Here is a 24,858-nt window from a genome sequence, read left to right as displayed (position 1 = left end):
GATGGATGGATGGATGGATGGATGCATGTTTCATGCTCCCAGGATTACGGGTTTGATTCTGGCTGCCATGTGTCTGTCTGTGTCTGTGTGTTAGTGTGGGCCCGGTATACCTTACTTGGTGGGGACCAAACATCCCCACAATGTGATAAATACCCATGTTTTTACATTATGGGGACCAGTTTCCTGGTCCCCATAAGGCAAAACTCAATTTTCTAAAAATCTGTAACTGCAATTAAAAAACTATGGTGTCATAGCAACAACAAACAGCGTTAGCATTTTTTCCCATAGAAATGAATAAGAAGTCCCCATAAAGATATGATTACAGGCCTGTGTGTGTGTGGGTGTGTGTGCATGTGTGTGTGTGTGTGTGACTCTCTTCCAGCTTCTCATATGTCCTCCTGAAGTCGTGTGGTTTAGGCATGAGCCCCGCGACAGACTAACACCTCGTCCCCTGCCTCGCAGCTCGCCATTCCTCAGATTCCTGGGATAAGCGCCAGGCTCACCGTGGTCCTGCACAGTTACGGAAAAGGGACGGGATGCATGGAATTTCTGGGAGTCACCAGTTATGCGCAGTGCCAAACTTTTCAAAAACTTCGCAGTTTTTGAGAAGCTCTAGCCCAGGACATCACAGACACGAGGGGTTACATTCCTCTGAAAGCTTAAGGCAGGAGGAACGCAGCCTTGAGCAGCTCTGAAGCCCCTTCTGGAGGTCTGCTCGCTCCAGACACATCTCCCCAGTACGACCCCTCCCACCAAGACTTGCATTTGAGCAGGCTTGGGAAAACAGCCCCCCAGCACACTCAGAAGGGGGACCTGGCCCAGCTCCACAATCATAAACTTGCCCCACCCATCCTGCCATGGAAACAATGGAACATCCCCCCCCATTTTGACACATTATATTGCCTGCATCCCCCACCCCACCCCCCCACGATGCTCCCGTGGTCCACCCAACAATTCCAAGCTAGAGCTGAGTCTGTGCAGGACCGGATGATGCTATGTGGGGGGGGGGCACGGCCATCGCTGCAGGTGGATAACCAATTCTGAACATTACAAATGATCTGTCCCACAGTCCACTTCCAATTAATTCATCCCAGTTCATAATACCCAGTCACTGGTGTCCAGTATCTGGCTAAGCATCGGGACCCAAAGTGTGCTGAGAATCTCACGCAGTCATGTCGGTTATCGTTCTGTAGGTGTGGTGTCTAGATTCAGCGATACGAGTGACCTGTTGTATTTAGTGTAACATTTTATTTAATTACTTAGCGAGTAAAGGTGATGTACAAGAGAGCACTGCATGAGCTCAGAGAGCAGGACAAGCCAGCATCCCTGTTTGGAAGAGATTTTCATATCAAATTATGGTGAAGTTTAAGGGCGTGAATAATGACCCTATTGTTCTATGAAATGTTCCTTCTCATCTGTAATCTCTCTGGGCCGAGAAAACACACGGAGATGCGAACAAGGGCTCTCCTGGATGATGCGCCAACAGAACAGAACCACTGCTGGTTTCTGCGCCAGTCATCCTAAGGTGACATAGGCGGCTGCCTAGGGCGCCATCTTCTGAGGGGGTGCTGACTTAGCAAACCACCGGGGCTGACCCCCCCTTGACCAGCCTCACCAGTCACATGATTATTAACCATTAGTGACTGTTGTTTCCGGGCTGCAGGTGTCAGAGTCTCCGCCTGGACAAATGAGATTCAGGGCCCCACATGGGAGGCCAGTCTCTGGTGTGACGTCCCCACGACCCGTACAGAAGATGGGCCGGATGGGGGCTGCGCTTCTGGTCAGAGAGGAAACTACAGTGTAAAAACACAACACAGCACAACAAATGTCACAGGGTGTCATGTGACCAGCTACAGCCATCTACCACTGCTTACCAAGGACACCCACGATGCCAGAGGTACTCGTTTAATACTCATTTAGTACTCATTGAATACTCACTCATTAAACACCCGTTTATTTATTTTACGCTGAAGGACTCGGCTATCGTCTGCTTTAACAGATTAATTAAACTTTAATGAGCTGCCTCAATAAAGATGCTAAGCAGCTAAATAGCATTAAAGTGACATTTTTAACACAAATAAATAGCCACTTAGCAAAAGCTCCAGAGTGACTTTTACATATTAACACTGGCTGGTTTCGACTTTGTTTTACTTTGTTTGAGGTAGGTGTGCATTCATTAGATAGCAGGATGGTAGTAAACATGTCAATGGATGGTAATTATCGCCCACATTGGTTTAATTAGGTTAATTATAGCGGGGCTGGCTTGGCTAGCATTAGCCAAAAACGACACATTAGTGTAAAAGCCCCATTTCTTGTTTTTGCCCTTTGCAGATCTGCTGTCAGGCTTCTAAAACCTTTAAATTGGGGATCGCCAACGCCAGCTCACTAACGAGCCCCATTACCTTGAACTCGGTTAATTCGGTTTCACCGTCAACAGCGTCGGGGCCAACGTGTTAATTGAATCTCTTTGCAGCCACCCGCCTGAACATCCTGTGCCGGATAGACGAGACAGCATCAAATCTAATTTGTAATCTGGAGTGGCCCTCGAACCTACGTGGCACCGGCGTGCTGTCCGTGAACTCACAGGATTCTCCGTGAGTATTGAGCTCCGCCCCATGCTGGACTGAGTGGTGTAACTAGGGTCTCCTAATACGTGCCGCTGGAATCCGTGCATGATTCAAGTACCGAGGATCTGCAGTGAACTTCGAATGTCGTTTAGCTCACCACCCGAAGCCTTCATCTGTCACACGCTGTAACTTTTATTATTTACAATGACTGGTGAGTTGAAGCTTTAAGTGGGGTATAATTAACCAGGAGAGTGGGTAAAGGGTAACAGTAAATCTTGGCATGGTCCTAAACTGATTTGCTGTTTACTTTTGGCAATCATAACCATCAGTTGATCCTGGATCAGATGATGGCCTCTCGGCTTGCGAAACATTCCTCGTGAAGTTTACATTTCAGTTACCATTTCAGTCCCTGACAGTCCTTCTGACTGGTGTCCATTCCCCCCCCCAGATCGGGGATGGGTGCAGCGTGCGAAGCCCGCAGGAGGGAGGGGTCTGACTCTGTGACGTGCGTGTTGGCGTTGGGCGCTCTCGATGGCCAGGTCACCCTGACGGTCAGCGTCTCCAGCTGCACGGGTCCTGTGCAGTCGCCGGCCATGCGCTTCGTCCCGCGAACTTTGCGTAAGTTGTTTGCGGCTGGGGATTGGATTGTGTGATGGGGGCAGTTGTGTGACAGACTCACTTCTTCACTGCACGCTTGCTTTTGTCCTGTTATCTGGAGTCATTTCTGTCTTCCTTACACGCCCATCCAAGACACAGCGCCTGATTCCTTCCTTCTTATGACAAGATCGCAGACTTTGTTTTACAGCAGGGGTGTCAGACTCCAGTCCTGGGGGGCCGGAGCCCTGCACAGTTTTTGGTTTCCCCTCATTTAACACACCTGATTCACCTCCTTGTGCTAATTACCACACAGCTCTTGAGCTGAATCATTCATGGTGGAACAGGGGAAGAACCGAGCAGTTTGACACCCCCTGTCTTATCCACCGTTTTGTTAAATCTACCTCTCCCCCCCCCCCATAACATATCGCCCTCATATCACCATGTCGCATGATTCTGTTCACCCTGGCTTAGCCATACTGTGCTGCCTCACTACACCCACCCATTATCTTAAGGGCATATGAGGTGACGTCTTTGACCAGATGGGAGGGGGGACCATGTGCCACTGGAGGCATTGGGAGCTCAGACACACATTACTGTTTGCTTTCGCCCTATAACCATGGCGATATGTTGGAGGCTTCCGGAAACAGGCATGCGTGTGTTTACCTTCCGCTCCTTCTTAGCCTTCCGTGTCCGACCTGGGGGCCTCTGCAGAGCCTCTGGACTGTACACATCACCCCCCCCCCCCCCCCCCAGAGCTCCCTCTCTTTAAATCCCGTGGATCGGGCTAGAAGCATCATCAGCTGCTGGAAGGCCTTGTAAATTTCATAGGGTGAAACTTAATTCTGCTGAATAACGACTTTGATTCTCTGTTTTTATGGGGTCGCTGCAGCCTTCGGCTTGGGGAAGGAGTCAATGAGCTGTAATTAGTATTGCAGTAAATATAAAAAGTCATAAAGATACGTTTTGAAATGTTTCTGTGAAGCATCTGCAGGTAAACTCGTCAGAATCACTGTATATGTAGTTAGAGATTAGAAAATAATAGACTAGAAAAAATTTCATGTAAAACAAAACTCTGTACTTTCTTTACTAATGCTATACGTCATAAAAATATTATTATAGATAATGCAGATGTATAGTATATTTCAGAATAATGAACCAAAGTGCAGTGCGTCGTATATCCTTTATAATAGCACTAAACACAATGGTATAAAAATGGTTTTAAAAAAACAGCAGTGGCCATTTGTTAGAACCAATACCAAGCGACTGCTGTAATTCTGCTTTGGATTTGATGCCCCTCCCCCTGTGACTGGTAACTGATCGAGCCCCATGTACGGTTTACAGTGACGCTGGTGCCCCCAGGGAACCTGCATCACACCATGACCGCCGAGGGCGAAGTCCACTTGGGCTGGACGACACCGCGACCCGAGAGCAGCCAGCTCAGCTGCCACATCCGCTGTGCCCAGGAGTCGTCCGCCCACGTTTTCTTGGTAAGGCCACCTTGCCGATGCACGCTGTGGTTCTGTGACAGACGGGATCACGGTTTTACTGAGACTTGCATCAAGTTATGGCTGATAGACTCACATCTGATTGCATTTACATCCGAGGTCCACAGTAAATAATCTACACTGATCCAGAGATGCCTGAAAGTGGACGCAGTAAGACATTAACAGGTGTATCGCTTAGAGAGTCCATATCGAACTTGTTTTTATGATGGACAACTACAACATTAAGATACGCCAAAATTGACTTGTCCAGTGATTCTGGTCCCAAATGTCCACGCAAGGCTGTATTGCATAAATTATAAGTAGCCAGAGTTAAATTGCAAATAGGATGTATTTCCGTTAACGGATGTTATGAAAAAAATACTTGACGTTTTTATTTTTATTATCAGTTTTTTATCCACTATTTATTGTTCGTTCTTTGTTGTAACTGTTCTTCGGAAACATAATTTTGTTTAATGTTGTGAATGGCTTTCTAGAAATTAGTAGCTCCAGAAGAACTAACTGAGTACTCTACACTAAGTCCTAGATATCTGTTTCCATTTTTTGCGAATTACTTCTTTTTCGATTCACCATAAAAACCACCTCAAGCAAACAAAGATTTTTTTTGATGATATTTGAGTGTTTTTTGAAATTTGAGTGTTTTCGTATTAGAATTTTTCCATCTGTTAAAATATGCAAAGTGTAGGTCAATGGAAAGGCCGTCGTAGATCCCTGTGAAAACGGGGTCCACGCACTGCGTGTGCGGGGAGCTCTACTGGTGCAGTGTTTCCCTTCGTGCAGGAGGTGAGGGACGCCAGCAGACCCGAGGTGGAGTTGAGTGGACTCAGCGCTGGATTTAACTACAGCGTCCAGGTGCGCTGTCGCTCCCTGGAGGAGGCTGGCGTCTGGAGCGCCTGGAGCCCCCCCCTCTACATTTACCTACGTGGTGAGCAGGTCCACCTTCGCCGCTTCTCAGGATGTACTGTGATTCATAGTGGGCCAACAGCTGGACTTTAAATCAGGTGCTTGCTGATTCATGTTCTTGGAGCTTCCTGCTATCGAACCTTTGAATTTCTTTTTTTTTTTTTTAATTCAGCCAGAGGACATTCAGGCAGAGGACATTCAGGCAGGGGACTTTCAGCCAGAGGACATTCAGGCAGAGGACATTCAGGCAGGGGACTTTCAGGCAGGGGACATTCAGGCAGGGGACTTTCAGGCAGGGGACATTCAGGCAGAGGACATTCAGGCAGAGGACATTCAGGCAGGGGACATTCAGGCAGAGGACATTCAGGCAGGGGACTTTCAGGCAGGGGACATTCAGGCAGAGGATTTTCAGGCAGGGGACATTCAGGCAGAGGACTTTCAGGCAGGGGACTTTCAGGCAGGGGACATTCAGGCAGAGGACATTCAGGCAGGGGACTTTCAGGCAGGGGACATTCAGGCAGAGGACTTTCAGGCAGGGGACTTTCAGGCAGAGGACTTTCAGGCAAGGGACTTTCAGGCAGGGGACATTCAGGCAGAGGACTTTCAGGCAGGGGACATTCAGGCAGAGGACTTTCAGGCAGGGGACTTTCAGGCAGAGGACTTTCAGGCAGGGGACTTTCAGGCAGAGGACATTCAGGCAGGGGACATTCAGGCAGAGGACTTTCAGGCAGGGGACTTTCAGGCAGGGGACATTCAGGCAGAGGACTTTCAGGCAGGGGACTTTCAGGCAGAGGACATTCAGGCAGGGGACTTTCAGGCAGAGGACATTCAGGCAGGGGACTTTCAGGCAGGGGACATTCAGGCAGGGGACTTTCAGGCAGGGGACATTCAGGCAGGGGACTTTCAGGCAGAGGACATTCAGGCAGAGGACATTCAGGCAGGGGACTTTCAGGCAGAGGACATTCAGGCAGAGGACATTCAGGCAGGGGACTTTCAGGCAGGGGACATTCAGGCAGAGGACTTTCAGGCAGGGGACTTTCAGGCAGAGGACATTCAGGCAGGGGACTTTCAGGCAGAGGACATTCAGGCAGGGGACTTTCAGGCAGAGGACTTTCAGGCAGGGGACTTTCAGGCAGAGGACTTTCAGGCAGAGGACATTCAGGCAGGGGACTTTCAGGCAGAGGACATTCAGGCAGGGGACTTTCAGGCAGGGGACTTTCAGGCAGAGGACATTCAGGCAGGGGACTTTCAGGCAGGGAACTTTCAGGCAGGGGCGTCCAAGACCAGTGTTGCTGAATGACTGAGTCCCTCTGCTTTCCCCTGTGAAGCTGTAGGGGGCGTGTGGGCCTTAGACGCATTTGGTGCTGGTTTTCAGCCTCATGTTGCTCTGCATGATCCGGCTTCCACAGCCACAGAGACTCGCCCTCTAGATCTCTGCCCTCTCCTTCATTTAACTCCACACTCAACAGGGGCAGACCACCGTGACCCGAGAAGGGTTATTAATATCGGCTCTCAGCGCTAAACACGTCAGGAAAACATCCCAGTGCCCGGTACTGCTGATACTGCCCAGTGCGTTTGTGTACCCATCTAGCTGTCCATCCATCCAATGATCCCTCCATCCACCCATTTGTCCATCCATTTATCCACTGGCAGTTGTCCTGGACAGAATGCCAGTCCATCACAAAGCACACATTCCCACACAATATATCTTTTTTTTCCAAATGGGGTCTCTTAATGCATGGGGCGGCACAGTGGTGGCCTTACACATCTGGGACCAGGGTTCATGGCTCCGTGTGTGTGGGGTTTGCGTCTTCTCCCTGTGTCATTCTGGGGTTTCTTATGGGTACTCTAGTTCCCCCCCCACCCTCCATAGCCCGACAGCATGCTGGGGTTAACTGCAGTTACCCAGTTACCTGTAGGTGTGTGAGTATGAGTAAATGTTGCGTGAGTGTGCCCTGCAATGGGGCCCTGAATCGGATAAACAGGTACAGACAATGGCTAGATTGATTTATGAATTGTTTACAATCGTACTATAGGATTACGCTTCACAGACAGACAGACTAGGGCAGTAATTAAGGGGACTCCATTCTCATAGCCCCCTGATGGAGCCCTGTGCTGTGGAATTTCAGACGGCATGGTGCGGCATGCGGTCTACGTGCTGCTGCCCAGTGAACTATTGCTGATGAGGGCGTGGGTTTCGTGTGACGTCCAAAGTGTCCCCCCCCCACAGCGTAGATGAGCAGGCACTGAGGCAGAGCTGAACGTTCATCAGGACGGGGTGGGTGGGTGCACCATGAACGGGAGGGTGACGGGGGGAAGGAGCAGGTTAGGGTTCTCCACCTGTGATCACAAGGTCACCAGTTCATATCCTGTCTGCCGGCCAAGTTCTTTCACCACTAGGCTCCTGAACAAGCCCCTTAGCCCCAACTACTCCACACACTGACCCTTAAAAAAAGAAGTTATTATATATATATAATAACATACGTCACTTTGGATAAAAGTGTCTGCTACATAAGTGCAATGGTTGATAGATCTTTCAGGATTCCACTGCGCAACGAGAGATGGGGCCTGACATATCACATGTCGTCTTATTTATTTCCTGGGGGCCTTTAGCATTATGCTGGGGGTGACACTGCAATGAGCAGCCAAGCATTCATTGCCCATCCGTCATCTCCTGCAATACCTTCTTTAATTTGGCCACCTGTTATAGCTGTCTCTGTAAATGCCCGATGTGAGGCTTAATCTGTTATAAATCATCCGGGCAGATGCTTTAGGCAGCCCTGGGTCTTTGGGTCTTTTTCTTAGAACGGGCATGGAGAATGGAGGTGTGGCACCATTCGCAGGTTAATTTACTATTTTAGCCTTTGGGTGGCACGTATTCGGCGCGGAACATTTTATAATACCTTTAAATACGCGAAATTCCTAGAAATTTAATGCTGTTTTTCTGGCAAGCAATAAATCTCCTGGGTTGTGGTGCTTCTCTGACGCCCTCTCTTTCCCTCAGACGGAATACTATGTTCGTGCTTCTCTGGAAGTCCTTGTTATTGCCAGTTGCCATGGCAACTAATTGAAAATCTGTGGAGCCGCGATAGGAGTTGATATAATATATCTACAAGGGGAGCCGTACTTGGAAAAGCAGGAGGGTCCATTCATGGATCCTTTCATGAAGCCCCACTGGACCGGGCACCTTATTTTTCAAAAATATTGTGTTTGTCTGTTTGTTCATTCGTTTGTTCACTTCATCTGCAGAAGTGACTTACCTCCCAGAGAGGTTATTCGCCAGCACCGGTTCCAACGTGACGGTCCGCTGCGTGTTCAATAACCGGAGCCTCCGCGCCGAAGATGTGGCGTGGTGGCTGAACTACCACGAGAAGATTCCGGAAAGCCAGTACAGCGTGGTGAGCGAGCGCGTGAGCAGCGTCACCCTGCTGGACGTGAGACCGCCGCGGCAGCGCGGCTACGACGTGCTGCACTGCTGCCAGAAGAGCGGGGCCAGCTCCCGCTGCAGCTACCCCTACGCGCAGATTTACGTCACGGGTGAGCAGCGCATCTCTGACGTTCCATCGCTCCCCTCTGTCTTATGTGGCCCTGGCTTCTCACCTGTCTCATATGTGCTTTTGGGACAGACTTCAACATCGCCATCTCCTGCGAGACCAATGGCGACTTGTCCTCCATGACTTGCCGATGGAACGCCAGTCAGTGGGCTGAGGTCACGTTCCTTTATAGGCAGGTTTCAAGTTTTAGGTTTTATTGTCACGTATGTTTGGAGGAGCACAAGGAAATTCTTATGCTGCAGCAGCAGGGGAGGGGCCAGGTGCAGTGGGGGCTAATAGGACAAACAGCTGTGCAATAGAGGACAAGACAGTGCAGGACAAACAGCTGTGCAATACAGGACAAGACAGTGCAGGACAAACAGCTGTACAATAGAGGACAAGACAGTGCAGGACAAACAGCTGTGCAACAGAGGACAAGACAGTGCAGGACAAACAGCTGTGCAACAGAGGACAAGACAGTGCAGGACAAACAGCTGTGCAATACAGGACAAGACAGTGCAGGACAAACAGCTGTGCAATACAGGACAAGACAATGCAGGACAAACAGCTGTGCAACAGAGGACAAGACAGTGCAGGACAAACAGCTGTGCAACAGAGGACAAGACAGTGCAGGACAAACAGCTGTGCAACAGAGGACAAGACAGTGCAGGACAAACAGCTGTGCAATACAGGACAAGACAGTGCAGGACAAACAGCTGTGCAATACAGGACAAGACAGTGCAGGACAAACAGCTGTGCAATACAGGACAAGACAGTGCAGGACAAACAGCTGTGCAATACAGGACAAGACAGTGCAGGACAAACAGCTGTACAACAGAGGACAAGACAGTGCAGGACAAACAGCTGTGCAATACAGGACAAGACAGTGCAGGACAAACAGCTGTGCAATACAGGACAAGACAGTGCAGGACAAACAGCTGTGCAATACAGGACAAGACAGTGTAGGACAGACAGCACTGCATTTCAGAACAAGACAGTGCAGGACAAACAGCTGTGCAATGCAGGACAAGACGGTGCAGGACAAACAGCTGTGCAATACAGGACAAGACAGTGCAGGACAAACAGCTGTGCAATACAGGACAAGACAGTGTAGAACAGACAGCACTGCATTTCAGAACAAGACAGTGCAGGACAAACAGCTGTGCATTTCAGAACAAGACAGTGCAGGACAAACAGCTGTGCAATGCAGGACAAGACAGTGTAGAACAGACAGCTGTGCAATGCAGGACAAGACAGTGCAGGACAAACAGTGTAGCATAATAAAAAAGTAATAAATATGTTCAATATGGTAAATGGACCACGGTATAGAAGAATAAATAAGGATTAGGGACAGATAAAGTGCAGGTGGAACAAGGCCCCTGGGGTGGGTCGTTTGGGTTTTTATCTGACAGGCTTCTTCAGTACCATGCTATGTTGCTGAATGGTTATTTTGTCATTTTTCCATTGGCAGGAAACACAACTTCCCCTGTGACGTGGCAGAACAGGAAGTGGGCGTGGTTCCCACAGAGGAGTGTCCCGTTGAGGGGAGGGGCTCCAACAGGTGTACGCTTCAGCCACTTCTGCTAGCTTCCTGTTACAGGATGTGGCTAGAAGTGAGGAAGGAGGAGGGTGTGATCAGGTCACGTCCCACCTCCGTCATGCCCATGGACCTGGGTGAGTGTGCTGGCCACACCTTCAGCTCCGTTGTCTATGTCAAACTAAACACACATTTCTTGAGTGTTATTTTCCTGGAGACAGAAACGTTCCCCTCACATTTTCATGCATTAATTTTAGTGTTTGTAACTTTATAATTACAGGTTAGCTTTTTTGTTCCCTGTAACTTAGTTGAATGCCACCATAAATATATGGAAATGGCATCTCATCAATTACTGCATTAATTACTGCGTTAACAAACTCTATTGTTTGGTCTTATGAAAGGAAAATTGCTCAGTGATGAAGGTACACTGGTTACAACCCATTTTTGCAAAATATAAACTGCAGCTTGTGTTTTTCTGTCTGCAAGTCTTGTTATTCTTTATCAAACAGTAGTTTTCACTCAGAGATCTGCAGAACATTATCAACATGCAAATATGAAAAAATAAACAGTACTCAGAATCTGAGGGATCAAGATCACAATTAGCCAGAACCGGTAATAGCCACGGTTACTTTATTCAGCAGCCACATAATCACAGCAAGGAGGGACTCAGGCTGGGGGGGGGTCATGTTTCAGGTTTCAGATTTTATTGTCACATGTGTTCAGAGGAAATTCTTGTGGCACAGTTGCAGGGTAGGGGACAGGTGCATGGGGCATAGGACAGAAAGCAGTGCAATACAGCACAAGACAGTGCAGGACAGACAGCAGTGCAATACAGGAGAAGACAGTGCAGGACAGACGGCAGTGCAATACAGGAGAAGACAGGGCAGGACAGACGGCAGTGCAATACATCACAAGACAGTGCAGGGCAGACGGCAGTGCAATACAGCACAAGACAGTGCAGGACATACGGCAGTGCAATACAGCACAAGACAGTGCAGGACAGACAGCAGTGCAATACAGCACAAGACGGTGCAGGACATACGGCAGTGCAATACAGCACAAGACGGTGCAGGACATACGGCAGTGCAATACAGCACAAGACAGTGCAGGGCAGACGGCAGTGCAATACAGCACAAGACAGTTCAGGACAGACGGCAGTGCAATACAGCACAAGACAGTTCAGGACAGACGGCAGTGCAATACAGCACAAGACAGTGCAGGACAGACGGCAGTGCAGTACAGCACAAGACAGTGCAGGACAGACGGCAGTGCAATACAGTACAAGACAGTGCAGGACAGACAGTAGTGCAATACAGCACAAGACAGTGGGGACAGTGGTGATAAAGATGCAAATAGACTATATTGTAGCAAATAAAATATGGTTAAAGTGCAGAAGTGGAATCACATGGCTAAACTTATGCCAGAAGATTCGTGCTCTGATTGGCTGACCTTCTGAAGGCCTCCTCCCCGCCCCCAGTGAGGCCGCATCCCCCATTCGAGCTCTCTGCCGTCACTGTCCCTGCCGGCTTCCTGAGTGTCGAGTGGAAGCGGCACGAGCTGCCAGTGTACGGCCTCCAGTACGAGGTGCGCTACGCAGCGGAGGGCACCAGCACGCACTGGAAGGTATTGCATCCTTCTGGGGCCTGTTAGCGGGGACTTGCATTAGGCCTGATTCGGGGTAGGGGGGCTTATGATAACAAAGTGTAAATTTGAAATGTGTAAGTAAGTGGAAGCCAGCTGCTGGTCACGTGACCCATTTTCTCAAGTTGGCTGGTGGTCCTTTTTCCCCACTGGAACTTAAATGAAATAGAATTTTGCGCTTCAGTGTAATATTGAGCGTCTTTGCAGTGTAAATCGAAATGCGGTGCAAACCGCCAGATTAAACTATCTTGATGTGCTACACTATCTGCCACTGCCACTCTCTGAGCCGCCGTAACTAATAGGTTTTCATTTATCTGATATGAAGCCGTTTTGGGTCTAATCTGCAGGTCGCCGGACCCGTCTTCAATGAGTCAGCCGTGGTCGCGGTCTCGGACCCGTGCCTGGTTTACACAGTCCAGGTGCGCTGCTGGCGCTCTGGGGGGGCCGGATACTGGAGTGACTGGAGCGACCCCTGCAACAGCACCGTCCAGAGCTTCAGAGGTCCGGTATTGCCAGAACCCTGACTATGCTTTCAGTTACACTTAAGTAACTGGCAGCCGTCTAGGGTGCCATCTTCTGAGGGGGTGGTGCCTTAGCAAGCTAATTTCACTTTATATTATACAGGGGGTGTCAGTGGTGAGGTCTGTCTGTGTGCCACGTGGGCGTCGACCAGTACTGGAAACCTGTATACAGCTGATTTTTATTCAGGCCTTAAAGGTTAAATATGTGGCTTAGTTTCAGTTGCCTGTGTCTCACAAGGTGCTTATGCAAACTTTTTACATCAGAAAGACCAAACAAATTCAGCTTTTGTATCCATATTCCAAGATGTCCCCTGGACAATGTCATTAATTTACTTAGCAGATGCTTTTATGGAAAGCGTCATACATTTTTTGAGAAATCAGGTCATACAGTCTTTGGAGCGATTGTGGATTAAGAGCCTTGCTCAAGGGTCCAACAGTGAACTGACTTTGTCTACCCTAGGATTTGAACTAACAACCTTCTGATGACAGGAACTGGGGGTGGGTGGGTTATGAGATTCATAAGTAGGGCGTCTAATTTGCAGACAGGTCAGAAATCTATATTAAGCAGTAGCTCCTTATTACGACTACGGCTGACAATATGATGAGCTCAAAGGTCTGGATATCCGTGACTGTTGAAGTGATTCCCTGTCTAGGAGACTCTCGGGGGCCTTACAAAACAAATGGGTGTTGCCTGGAAACGCATTTATGAATAAAATGTATAGTGCAGCAGTGTGGTGTGTTCAGTGAAGGAGCAACGAGTCAATATTTACAGAAGAAAATCCCAACCGCGGCTTTATTCATAGGTGGCTGCTGTTGGCCGTCGTACCTGACAAACGGTAAACACGTATCAGGGAGAACTGCAACTCCGGCCTGTACAAACATCCAGAAGCATCCAGAAAGTGGTTAAACGTCCCTGCAGTGCTTGTCTCTCTGATCTGGTGCCAATCTAAAGCTTGTCAGACTCTCTCCCTCCTCAGTGTGGGTTGATGTACAGCACTGTGCCAAAGTCTTAGGCAGTCAAAGGAATGTTTGAAGCTGTTTACTAGGTAGTCCGTGTATATTTGCTCCGAAAAAAACACACTATTTCACATCATAACATATGCAGATTAACAGTAACACAACAACAACAAAGAAGAATGTCTTCCGTTCCCCAAAAAGTTACTGATATCTAGTTGGATGGTTAGATGAACACTGCTTCAGTTCCCAAACTTCTCCTCAGGGGCACCTCAGCCGTTCCATCTGCTTGTTAAATTTCACCACGGGCTCACTTAATTAGTTAATTAAATTAGTTTAGATAAATTAGTACAGAGTAAATTAAATTAGTAAAGGAAAAAGTCAATGAGGTATCGATTAGCCATACAAGGTGGGTAGTCGTGGAGTCAAAAAATTTATGAACGTGTTGGATGGTTGCTACAAGTACTGGGGTGATGTTAGGAGAGGTTTGGAAGTGGTCCGGCTGCCACTTTTACAGACTTTATATCATAATTGTACACCAACATGAAGCGTCATTTTAGCATCATTTTCTTTGCCTAAGAGCTCTGCACAGTTCTGCATCTGGGGGCTCTAGGCTGATATCAGCATAGACACAGAGGTGGTGCAATTTGTGGGGGCCTGAGCTTTAGCCCCGGATGGCTTATAAATTATCCTACCCCCCGACCCCTCGCCCTATAAACGCCTGACTTCAGATAACAATTAAACGCATTCATTAATGGCTCTGTGAGTCAAAACAATCCCCCCCCACACACACACCCTCGGTCTTCATGGTCACTCCTCATTTGTCATCTTAGCCCCAGAAGAGGGACCCGATTTCTGGCGAGTGATTCAAGAAGATCCTGAATTGAATCGGACCAACGTCACGCTGCTTCTGAAGGTACGAGAAGTTCTATGGGCAGCAGTCTCAGCAAGTACACTGGAATTCTTACACAGTCTCTTTACTCAAGGTTTAAAAGAAAGATTAACTAATTTCTTTAATATAAGTTTATACTTTATTCGTGAATATGATCCACAAGTTGAGTGGGCTTTGAACTGTAAGTTACATATTATAAACTTCAACTGTCACATTGAGCCATTGAACAAATTTTTGAAGAACTACAACCTCTGCAACCACAGTACATGGCAGGGTCATTTTAATTAGTCATATTTTAAAGGAGAAGCCTTGATAATCCCAGGTTAGACACACAGGACAGCTTGAGCAGTCATGAGCGTCCAGCTTCAGTGTTCAGTTCAGTTGGCCATGTTGAACGTCAAGGAACGAAATCGTCATCTAAATTGATATTGCGACGGAGTGACACAAAGGTTCTGTTCTCTGTACTCTGAGTCAGGAATTTGTCATGTAGCATGGAAGTATATGAAGCTGATCAGTGATATTGTTTCACATCTGAGGTGGTACGTGTGCATGTGGGTGTAAGTATGTGTGGATTGTGTTTATATTACATTATATAGATGAAATGTTCTCAAAATGTGATAGATCCCTGTAATATTGTCATTGTGGGGACTACCATTTTGGTCCCTAAAAGGGGAAACTCATTTTTAAGGCCCCCATAAAATAAACCTAAATTTTAAATGAAACTGTGAATGCAATCAAAAACCAAAATAGTCTTGTACTTTGGGTAGGGTTAGGGTCATCATTGTTTGGATTAGGGTTTTAGCTGTGTGTGTGTGTGTGTGTGTGTGTGTGTGTGTGTGTGTGTGTGTGTGTGTGTGTGTGTGTGTGTGTGTGTGTGTGGGCGGATGGGTATAAAAGCTCCTTTCTGCCCCCACAGCCTTTGCCAAGAGGGAACCCCCTGTTTTGTGTGGAGAGGCTTGAAGTTCGTCACCAGACCACCGGGGGCGCCATGTGGTCAGAGAACCCGGGTTGGGTGTCCGGCTACACTTTCCTCTGGAGTGCGGGGGAGCACGCCGTCACCGTCATGGCCGTCAATGAGCTCGGGTCTTCGACCAGGAACACTCACATGGCACTGAGCAGACGTCCCAAAAGTGAGACCCCCTGACAGTAACATGACTAACACTGTTAATGGCGATGAAAGGTAGTTAAGTTTGATTCTGATCGTTGGTGATGGGGAAGGTACCACTCTAAACTTACACATCAGATCACAGTGTTGGATTAGTGCTGTAGAAAATGAATGAATGGATTCTGGGGCCCCACTTCAAAAAGTCACTTTGGGGAATACTTACTGTAGTGACTGCTTGTGGCCAGCAGGGGCCCCCCACCCAAAACCTTGGGGCCCCCACCAAAATGCATGGCTGAGTGCTGGTAAATACTACTGCTGAATGGGTGGCTGTATGCCTGTGATTTACAGTAATATTGTTGTAACATTGTTGTAACATTTTGGTTTAGCTAACTGGTACGGTGGCTATAGGCACGTTTGGCGAACCTTGGTGGAAAGATGCGATCAGCGGAAATAACCTGCTTTACTGTTATGGGGGGGGAACTGTCGCCGTCCACCTAAGCATCAGTTACAGGGAATATCTCCTGAATATCTACTGGTAACTTTGCAGTTTCTGTGCAGCCATAAAAGTGAGACCTTGTCTTGGAAAAAGTGAGTGTCTGCAACACGGTTCTGTGCGACCAAGCCCTCCCCCCCATGAAAACGCTGCCGCCACTCGCCCCCCCCCCTCCCTGTGCTTAGAAAGTGCAGACAATCGCTCTTTCAGAACCTCATGGCTCTTTAGTTACTGGGAGAGACTTGCCGCTTTAGCCACTTTCGAATTGAAATGTAAAATATCACCCTGAATGAAATTATTTGTTTATGGAAATGCATTTAACATGCAAAAGAAATGACAGCGAGGTTAAATAATAATGACAGCACATGAATAATGATTAATAAGGGACAGGAGAGGTAACTACTGTAGATGTGATTATTAAGCTGATTACATTGGTTGTCTGTGGTTCTTTATTTTGTGGTTGGAGGTAGCTGAGTGGGACAGTGCTGGTTTCCTGGCGCTTTGTATGGTTCAAATAACTGTCCGGGAGGGTGAGGAATTATGGGCTAAACTGTGTGGGTGTTTTCGTACAAAGTGGGGCTTTTCCTGTAGGAGGCTGGAAAGAGGCTCTGTTTGGTGTTTGAAGAGAGTTGGCCGTGTTCTATTTTGGATGCTCATGGGAGTTGTACGTACACAAAAATGTTCTGAGGGTGGAATGAAAAATGATTGGTTCAGACAGATGACCAATCAGATTGCAGAAGAGGTGGGCCCAAGCAACTAGAGGAGGCAGGACCAAGACATCTGACTGGTTGGTCCCGTCTCCTCTGGTTGCTTGGACCCACCACCTCTACAATCTCATTGGTTATCTCTTTTTGAACCAATCATTTTTCCTTCTCCTCTTAGAAACATTTTGTGTAAGTATGACTCCCATAAGTATTATTCATGGGTTTCTCCCCACAATCCAAATACAAACAGTGGGGCCTGTAACTTGCCCACAACATGTTATTGTGTGGGCGTGGCCTATGACAGACTATCACCCTTGCCTTCTGGGATATGTGGCATGGATGGTGGATGGATATTTCAGCATGTACCCTGACGATGATGTAGGCCTGTTTTCCGGAGACTTCTCTCGAATAACAGAGACTTGTTACTGTTACCGCACGCCAAACGTGGTTTGAAAAGAAGCTCTTTAATAAGAGCAGCGCTCCGGCGTTTGTGCCGTGCTCCGGAGAGACGAGCGGAGCCAATGGAGCACCTCAGTCCGCTCTGAATCGCGAGGCTTTGACATGTTCATGTTTTTCTCCCCTAATATCCCTGTTTTTCTTAATAGTCCCTTTTTTGTCGGCCTGAAAAAGCTGCCGGTCAGTGTAATCGAAGGAAGAAAGCGTCTTTGCTTTATCTCGCCGGTCGTTAAATCGGCTGCACTGAAATGTAATTTCCGCCATTCCCTCTCGCCGCGAAGGTCCTCGCCCGCGTGTCAGTGCCACAAAAATCTTAATGGATTTCTCTAACGGCCCTTACTTCGGTCCCCCCCCCCCAGCGCAGCCGGTCCGGGCTTTCGGCTCCACCGTGCTCAATGGCAGCTGTGCTGTGCTGTCCTGGCTCCTGGATCCGACGGTCCCCGCCCCAGTGTCCTTCGTGGTGGAGTGGCGAGGTCGAGGAGGCGCCGGAGAGCGGGCGGTCGGGGAGAGTATCAGCTGGGCTCGAGTCCCTGCAACGACAAGCCCCTTCTATCTGCACGGTACTGCTTCAGCGTCCCTGTAGTGTGTATTCGTGTGGGTGGCTCCTGTGGGTTCGGCCTCTGTGCTTGTGATAGGAAGGTCATCGGCGCCGATACTGAATTCCGCAGAGTAGACACATCTCCCATGGGCTCATGACTCCAAGCTTCACTCTCACCTGTTTATGTGTGTTTTACAAAAGGAGAGCAAGGTGGGATATGTGAAAACTAACACATTCAACAAAAATATTTTGATCATTTGATGAGAATGACTGTACTAAAAAGGTGCTTAGCGATGCAAACATACCCTTATGTATCATCTAGGGCGCCTGGTGTTGCTTTTTGCAGTATTTCTGCTGTATGAACACCGTGCAGGTGTAGCTCCACACACTTCCTTCCCCTGGTCCCGACTCCAGCTGGAAATGACCCCCCTCCCTTCAGAGACACACATCACCCTCCCATCTCCCGCCTGCGCTCCCTCGTGTGTCCTGTAATTTACTCGTCGTTCGTCTTGTATCTCCTGCAGATGTGTTCTTTGAGTCGGATGAATACCAGTTCGTTCTCTACCCAGTCTTTGAACATGGGGAAGGGGACCCCATCTCCTCCAAAGGCAGGTCCATGTCTAGCACTTTATCTCCCTTATGGGACCCCATATCAGCACCCCCTCAGAAGAACCTATGTTCTGCCCGTAATGGCTGCGTTCTCTTATCTACCATCATTAATTTCTTTATTCCCCTTGCAGATGTCAGGGGGCGCCCCGGCAGAGAGCAAGCAGTCTATACGCTGATGATGGTCGTAGCTTTCCTGTCTGTGGCCCTGTTCATGATGCTGACCGTCTCCCAGCGCCAGTACGGACAGCCTCTGTAGTTTCTTTTTAATGTGTGTTCATTTTGTGCAGTATGCGTGTTTATTCGTGTGCATGTTGCATGTGTGTTCTCGCAACGTGCATTTATTTAAAAGGAAAAGCTAAAGGATGACCTGAAGTGGTCACACAGGATGCCTGCTGGAAAATGGAGAGAAAACGAGAGTTTTTTTTTTATTACACAGAACTTTCATTTGAGTTAATTTCATCTTAAATATCGTTTCACATCTCTAAGTTTGGTTCAGTGGATGACGTGGAAGCTGGAGTGGTTTAGCAGATTTGCAGTTACCTGGTAAATTGGCTGAGCTCTCTATAGCATGTAATCCAATGCAGGTTCTGTCTGCAAATTAAAAAGGTTGAATATGTAGATTTAAGAAAAGTGTTGGTCCTCTGACCTTGGAGAGGCTGACCGATCCGCTGGCAGTGTGGTTGGATCATAATCTCCTAAAGACCATGAAGGATTGTGGGAACTTGGCACCAGTACATGCCCAGTTATGGAAAAAAGTCTGGAGCCAATGTTCAGTGTTTTCATGCTTTATCAGAATTGGAAAACACTTCAGGGGGGGCAGTTATTGCTCTGAAGAACAATGTGTTTCTGTTCACATATGGACTGTGTTCCTTACCTCAAAACCTTTGGCAGTTCTATTGTAAACCATCCGGAGTAGTGTCATTAACGATAGTATATTATTATTCGTTTATTAGAAGAAGTACAGAGATTGCTATGATTTATAAAAAGTATCTACCCTTGGTCTTTGGATTGATTTTGGTCGGTGTATTGTGAGATAACACAGAAGGGGCCGCTAAGCAGGGAAAAGAGTGACACACAAACCTGGCATCTCCCAGGTAATTCAACCCCAATGAAGGGGCTGTCTGGGTCAGCTGTTTCAGTGCCATGCTGTAACATTTGCTCCGGGCGAGTCAGCAAACAGAACCGAGTGGCACAGAGATGGGATAAAGAAAAGAGACTTTATATTTGGATGGAAAAGGAGACGGGTTGGCGTTTGGTGCCTGTCTGCCAGAGAACTGTTACAAAACCGTTTCCGGGTTCCAGCAAACCACAGCCAGACCTTTACTGCCAAAATGGAAAGCTTGGGACGCTAGTAAATCTTCTCAGGAGTGGCCGTTTGGGCTAAAAGACTGACAGTAAGGTATAAAAATCACAGAGGAACACGTTAGAGAACCAGTGAAGAACCTTAGGGATCAGCAGGCCTTTCGTGCTTTGGCTGAGGTAAAGGTTTATGGCTTCGCCATTAGACACTGAGCAAAAGTAAGATGCAGGACATGACTTAGCAGCAAGGTAGAAACCACTGCTGTTGGAGAAGAAGCCAAATGCCCATCTCAAGTTTTCCAGAAACCACTTGGGTGATCTTCAATAATTCGGGAGCAACATTCTATGGACATTCCATGGAATCGGTAACCCTTAGGTCCCTTAATGCCTGGTGAAAACCAGCCACTGTATTTCACTGCATGTGGGAGAACATTTTAAAATGAATCTGAGGAAGCACTTCTTTACACAGCGTGCAGTTAGAGTATGGAATAGTCTTCCTGCTAGTGTAGCGCAAGCTAAAACCCTGGGTTCCTTCAAATCAGAGCTAGATAAGATTTTAACAACTCTAAGATATTAGTTAAGTTCTCCCCAAACGAGCTTGATGGGCCGAATGGCCTCCTCTCGTTTGTAAACTTCTTATGTTCTTATGTATGTGCCTCCTATAGACAGCATACTGCAGGCAGGCTTATGGTTTAGATGTTTCCTGCTACATGATCAGGATGACAGGAAGGATGCAACTCAAGAATCCACAACACTAGTTCAAACCTAAAGCCCGGTGTGACTGAAGCAGTTCTGCATAGAGGACTGAGTCATACTTCTAATGTGGTAATTAATTATTCTGTATCCCAGTTTAATTGTGTGTATGTGACAAATTCAAATTAATTGCATGCGATTTAGAAACGCGTTCATTCAGAAAATGACATTAATACTTTTTTTGTGGCAAGAAGCACAGTGAAATATTCAGATTTTATTACCAAAACAGGATTAGGATTAGGACATAAATAAGAGTGTGCTGAAGACTGTTAAAACAAAACCATCTCTGTTCAGAAGATGACTTCCCTTCCCGTCTCAAATACATAACCTTGGATATGAAACACAACAGTCCTGTGATTGTCTTGATTCTCGGGGAAATAATAAGGATCTGTAATTTTCTGAAGACTAATTCAAACCCAGCCTTGAACCAGACAAACATCCTGGTGTGGTGTGATGGAAGGACCTACAACAGCTAATTTATTGGCAGAGAACACGAAAGGGACCTCAAAGAGTCAAAGGCAGGTTGGGTACATAGGGAGTAAACAAGGGCTGGATCTACACTGAGGAGAAGCATCAACACAATCAAAACATGGACAAAACGCGCAGAGCTACTGGCAGGTAACACAAGCAAACCCCACAATGACCAACTGAGGCGCAAGGGAAGGCACATATACACACATGTAACTGGGACTAGACAGGAAGCAAGTGTGGGCCATTGATGAACACAAGGGCTAAGAATAACAAGGCTCAGGTGCGGGTAGTAAACTATCGGGGAGACTCAAACACTAGGAAAGTGACGGCCAGCGACACCTGCTGGTTAAGCAGGGAAAAGACAGACAACAAACAGCAGAACCTACATGCTACGCTCCTCACATTTCTGCATTTCTTTTTGCTGTAAGTTATAGCTGCTTATGTGATCTGATAATCATCTCTGTGTTCCATTATGGGACAATAGGAGTTTATAAATATCCTCTTAGGTAATATGTACCATTTGCCTTGCTTTTGTTGGCCAGCAGCTTTGCCCAGTCAGGCTAGGAGAGTGAATGTCGGCGCAAAGACTTCTGCCAAGATGACTTCTTGAAAGGCCGAGATCTCAACAGTGTAATTCTTCAAGGACAGACTCTTGGCAGTGGAGTTCAGAATCGATCGAGGCAGCTAAGGAGTTACCGGGGCAAAGTGAGAGTGGCTGTCTCTCTGGTACCGCACGCAGTTCATCCTTCATGTTTGCCAACGTTCCCCCTGGTTTTATTTGTTTCAGGATGAGGAGGGTTGTTTGGAAAGATGTTCCGAATCCCAGCAACTGTTCTTGGGCCCAAGGCGTGGATTTTAAGAAGGTCAGTGTCTCTGCCTCGGTGCCGGGGTGTACGGATCAGTCTTGCCTTTGCTGATGACTAATTAGGGAACCAAGACTGGAATCTGATTGAAATTGTCTTTGACATGACATGTACAGTACACTGTACAGCTCACTTCAGTAACGTTCACCGAAACACTAGTAAGTTATCTTCTGCATTACAATGGAGTCATTGAAATATGATGTGCTTGGGTCTTAGAACTGCTGTAGCACTGTATCCTCTCACCTGGGTTTTGGATTCCATCTAAGTCCCTGCCTCTGTATGTGTGGAGTTTGCACCTTCTTCACTTGTTGATGCGGGTTTCATACAGGTTCTCCATTTTCCTTGTACAGTCCAGAGACCGTTGGGTGGTTTAGGTGTGTTGGTATCTCTGTATTGCCGGGACCGTGTGTGATTAGCTGCTCTGTGACGGACTGGCGTTCCATCCAGGGTATCTCCTGTTTTGTATCTTATCGTTTCTGGAATTGGATCCTGGCTCACCATGACTCTTCATGAAGCAGTCCATCCATCCATCCATCCATCCATCCATCCATTTTCCAAACCGCTTATCCTACTGGGTCGCGGGGGTCCGGAGCCTATCCCGGAAGCAATGAGCACGAGACAGGGAACAACACAAGATGGGGGGCCAACCCATCGCAGGGCACATTCACACACCAGTCCCTCACACATGCACACCTATGGGCAATTTAGCAACTCCAATTAGCCTCAGCATGTCTTTGGATTGTGGGGGGAACCCGGAGTACCCGGAGGAAACCCCACGACGACATGGGGAGAACATGCAAACTCCACACACATGTAACCCAGGCGGAGACTCAAACCCGAGTCCCAGAGGTAACAGTGCTAACCACTGCACCACCATGCCGCCCCCTCATGAAGCAGATGGCTTTAACAAAAATCAGAAGAGAAAATGGGGACAGTTCAAATATGAAAAAAAAATTAACCATTGTGAATTCAAGTAGGATTTAAGATTATCTTAAAGATTAAAGATCAAGTGAGAATCTTCAACACATTAATTCAGGTTTAACAGGTCCAAGCATAAATTGTGAGCTAGCACATGCTGACAGTTCCTCTGTCTTCAGGCAGAGATTATCGAGAACCTATTTCGACACCCAGAGCTACTGACGTCCCACCCACTGCTCCTGGAGTCAGAGGCCATCTCAGAAGCTGTGATCGTGGAGGAGACCACACCCCCGGCTCAAGAGAAGATCAGTGAGTCTCCTGGACACTCAGCCGTTGAAGAGAGCAGGGAAATTCAGGGACTTGAGGGTTCGGCCCAGTCTAGGATCACTTATGCTACCGTCCTGCCTCCGGGGGCGCTCTGTCTTCTCTACAAGCAGCAGGAGAGTCTCAGTAGTATCTCTGATGAGGGCAACTTCTCAGCCAACGTCTCCGACATCTCTGGGTCATTTCCGGGGGCAGCATGGGAGCCCGAGCATCCGCAGGGCTCCCAGTCGCTTCTCCGGTGCTCTAGCTTGTACAACTCAGCCGAGGAGTACTCCGAGACCTCGGAGCGGGAGGAGGAAGAGGCCCCAGACAGGAGTGACACGGGGAGGAAGCTGTGCTATCTGAGGATGACCTCGCAGGAAGAAGGTGAAGAAGACAATGGCCAGGAGGCGGAAGAGTTGGGGGCTAGGTTCCGGCAAGACGATGTCCTGGCAGCCCTCCCTGGGCAGTGGCACAGGCTCCCCCAGGAATCCAGCCCTCTGCTGGGTACTCAGGGAGGTGAATGGGCCGTGGGGTCGGCAGTGAGTAACGTCCCGCTATACATGCCCCAGTTTCGAACTCTACCGCTTAAGCCATCAAGTGCTGCAATACACGAGACGTCCCTCCAGGGGTCGCCAACACTATGACCGATCCAATACAAGGAATCACTCATGCTGCTCTCACACTCTCTTGTGACGCACCCCCACTCTCATTACACCCTGCCCCATGTCCAGGTGCCTCTATCTCTTTCTGAAGGGCTGTGTACGACTTGTAGTTTTTAAAGAAACACTCCCGGTTTGCGTCTGACAGTGACAAATCTGGCGTGGTCCAGGCAGGCGGGATCTCACCAAGCGTGTGACCATGCAGTGTCACACCACTGGAGGTGAAAGGGCATTATCACTACGGCAACACACGGGCGCAAAACTTCTCAAAGCAGAACCCTGCAGCAGATGGCATTAGACATTATCATGGGTAAAGAGACTGCGGGTACAACAGGAGCTCGCCTGTCAATTAAACCAACATCACACGTCGAGTTCCACCTGAATGTATATTTTTGTCGTTCTACGTACTGTATCCTGTCTTTGAAATGACCGTGTAAAATATGATCTATTTTCAGTATTTCCCATTTTCTACTGCAAGCAGATAATGAATGCAAGAAAAAAACCTATAAGGTTTTAAATTACATGATTGTGCCATTCAACTGGTAAATACTTCATAAGTGTCTACATAAGTAGTTCGCATATTTTTGTGGTCAAATAAAGTATTTATTGCCGATGGTGGTATTTCATTACGTGTTTCTTCCCTCATGAAAAACCTAAACGTCACGTGAGGTTCGTCTCAATGCTTCTTTTCAGTAAATCCTTGAGATGACTAAACTGACAAAAAAAAATAAACTTTGTGGCGGACAGCTTTGAATACATATTATAAAGTGAGAACAACCTTACAATAAGACCATATCATAGGCCTACAGCTACTGTGACTCAGCACTGAACACAGACACTTATCCTTGAGATGAACCCACAGGAAAATAATGACTAACGTTTATAAGGGAAATTGTCGACTAAACATCAGAAACTGAAAAAAAAAACATGTTTCCATTTCTTGAGAAAAGTAACACAGCTCGCTTGTTCAGAAAAGATATTGCGCCAGCAAAACGCGATATAAAAGCGTCATCGTCGCTGCTCAACCTTCGTTCGGA

At 47.7% G+C, this 24,858-nt stretch overlaps 1 protein-coding gene across 13 annotated transcripts in view; it reads left to right on the top strand.

The window, feature by feature from the left end:
* lepr (leptin receptor) overlaps window positions 1-24,434 on the top strand; it is a 36,229-nt gene extending 11,795 nt beyond the window's left edge. For 11 of the 13 annotated variants that reach the window (XM_048977063.1, XM_048977058.1, XM_048977061.1 and 8 more), the window contains 16 exons: window positions 1,664-1,897; window positions 2,474-2,594; window positions 3,016-3,185; window positions 4,506-4,651; window positions 5,447-5,591; window positions 8,819-9,106; window positions 9,196-9,295; window positions 10,574-10,776; window positions 12,117-12,262; window positions 12,628-12,781; window positions 14,589-14,671; window positions 15,564-15,777; window positions 17,765-17,965; window positions 18,468-18,789; window positions 21,863-21,938; window positions 23,036-24,434. In XM_048977063.1, the coding sequence (XP_048833020.1) occupies window positions 1,664-1,897; window positions 2,474-2,594; window positions 3,016-3,185; window positions 4,506-4,651; window positions 5,447-5,591; window positions 8,819-9,106; window positions 9,196-9,295; window positions 10,574-10,776; window positions 12,117-12,262; window positions 12,628-12,781; window positions 14,589-14,671; window positions 15,564-15,777; window positions 17,765-17,965; window positions 18,468-18,789; window positions 21,863-21,938; window positions 23,036-23,806 (3,374 nt within the window). In that variant the 3' untranslated portion in view covers window positions 23,807-24,434. The remainder of the gene's footprint in view (window positions 1-1,663; window positions 1,898-2,473; window positions 2,595-3,015; window positions 3,186-4,505; window positions 4,652-5,446; window positions 5,592-8,818; window positions 9,107-9,195; window positions 9,296-10,573; window positions 10,777-12,116; window positions 12,263-12,627; window positions 12,782-14,588; window positions 14,672-15,563; window positions 15,778-17,764; window positions 17,966-18,467; window positions 18,790-21,862; window positions 21,939-23,035) is intronic. The other 2 variants (XM_048977071.1, XM_048977069.1) reach the window with 2 other exon arrangements.
* The last annotated feature ends 424 nt before the right edge of the window (window positions 24,435-24,858 follow it).

This window comes from Brienomyrus brachyistius, chromosome 15 (assembly GCF_023856365.1).
Source record: "Brienomyrus brachyistius isolate T26 chromosome 15, BBRACH_0.4, whole genome shotgun sequence".
NCBI classification, from domain to species: domain Eukaryota; kingdom Metazoa; phylum Chordata; class Actinopteri; order Osteoglossiformes; family Mormyridae; genus Brienomyrus; species Brienomyrus brachyistius.
The sequence above is the reverse complement of the archived record's forward strand: the minus strand, read 5'-3'. Positions and strand labels throughout refer to the sequence as shown.